This window comes from Pteropus vampyrus, unplaced genomic scaffold, assembly GCF_000151845.1.
Source record: "Pteropus vampyrus isolate Shadow unplaced genomic scaffold, Pvam_2.0 Scaffold253, whole genome shotgun sequence".
NCBI classification, from domain to species: Eukaryota; Metazoa; Chordata; class Mammalia; order Chiroptera; family Pteropodidae; genus Pteropus; species Pteropus vampyrus.
In genome coordinates this window covers 1132166-1133528 of record NW_011889034.1, presented here as the reverse complement: position 1 = coordinate 1133528, position 1363 = coordinate 1132166, and the positions used below count along the sequence as shown (strand labels likewise).

General features: G+C 61.8%; 1 protein-coding gene across 1 annotated transcript in view; it reads right to left on the bottom strand.

Moving 5' to 3' along the window:
* Positions 1–1363, bottom strand: part of CFAP99 (cilia and flagella associated protein 99) — a 35256-nt gene that overhangs the window by 11454 nt on the left and 22439 nt on the right. Inside the window, exons 7-8 of the mRNA XM_023520236.1 lie at positions 624–704; positions 396–470 (exon numbers count right to left, since the gene is read on the bottom strand). Of these exons, the coding sequence (XP_023376004.1) occupies positions 396–470; positions 624–704 (156 nt within the window). The remainder of the gene's footprint in view (positions 1–395; positions 471–623; positions 705–1363) is intronic.

Here is a 1363-nt window from a genome sequence, read left to right as displayed (position 1 = left end):
TCTGTCCTCTCCAGCTGCTGCCCAGGCGGGCCCGGGGTGGGGGCTGGGACCACGCCCACTCGGCACCCACACTCCTCCACCCTGCTCCCTTCCTTTGTCTTTGCTGACAAGCACGCTGTGGGCTGTTTCCATATAGAAATAGTAAATGCTAATTTACGAAAATCAGGAAACATTCAAGAGCCCCACGGGGAGGCTTCCCGGGGTGGCTTGGGGCCCACGCCTACGCTGCTGCCCGCTGCGCTCAGCCCAGCCCGAGGGGCGCTGCCCAGCGGCACGGCGAGCCTGGCCTCCAGGGCTTCAGACAGGGGGGCTACGCAAGAGGCCCAGCGTGTAGCCACTTTCCCACACGCGAGGAAACGCCGCCATGGAGCAGCTGGCGCGGAGCGGGGCCTCACCTGCTCGGGGGGCTCCGCGCGGGCCCTGGGCATCGCACAGCGCATCTCCTCCAGGTTCGCCCGCAGCAGCAGCTCCTGCGGGAGCAGCAAGTGGCTCAGCCCCATCGGCCGCCACCCAGGGGCCTCAGGCGCAAAGGCACAGACAAGCGCCCCTCCTTCCCCCTCCCCACTTCCTGTCACCCTGCTCCCGAGTTCTCTAAAACACAGGGCCCCGTGCAGCTCGCTCACCTCCGCCTGCCGGCGGTTGCACCTCTTGGTCATCTCTAGAATCTGCTGCTCCTCGGGCAGCCGGTAGGTGCTCCTGGGGACCTGGCGGGTGGCAGGAGGAAGGTTCCTTGGTAGGTGGCTGCATTTGGAAGGTGTGTAGAAACATGGGGCTGGCGGTGGCTGGATGTGGGTGGAGGGTGGGCTGTGTTCCCACCCAGGAGGAGCAGGGCAGGAAGAGAAGATGCTGAGCTACAACTGGGACCATCCACCATTCGCCCAATCCATCCAACCATCCATCCACCCACCATCCATCCGTCTATCCACCCACCATCCATCCAACCATCCGTCTATCCACCCACCATCCATCCATCCATCCGTCTATCCACCCACCATCCATCCAACCATCCATCTGTCTATCCACCCACCATCCCTCCATCCATCCACCCACCATCCATCCATCCGTCTATCCACCCACCATCCATCCAACCATCCATCCACCCACCATCCATCCATCCATCCGTCCACCCACCCACCATCCATCCAACCATCCGTCTATCCACCCACCATCCCTCCATCCAACCATCCGTCTATCCATCCACCATCCATCCAACCATCCATCCACCTACCATCCATCCATCCGTCTATCCACCCACCATCCATCCAACCATCCATCCACCTACCATCCATCCATCCATCCGTCTATCCACCCACCATCCATCCAACCATCCATCCATTTAACCACCCACCCATCACCCACCATC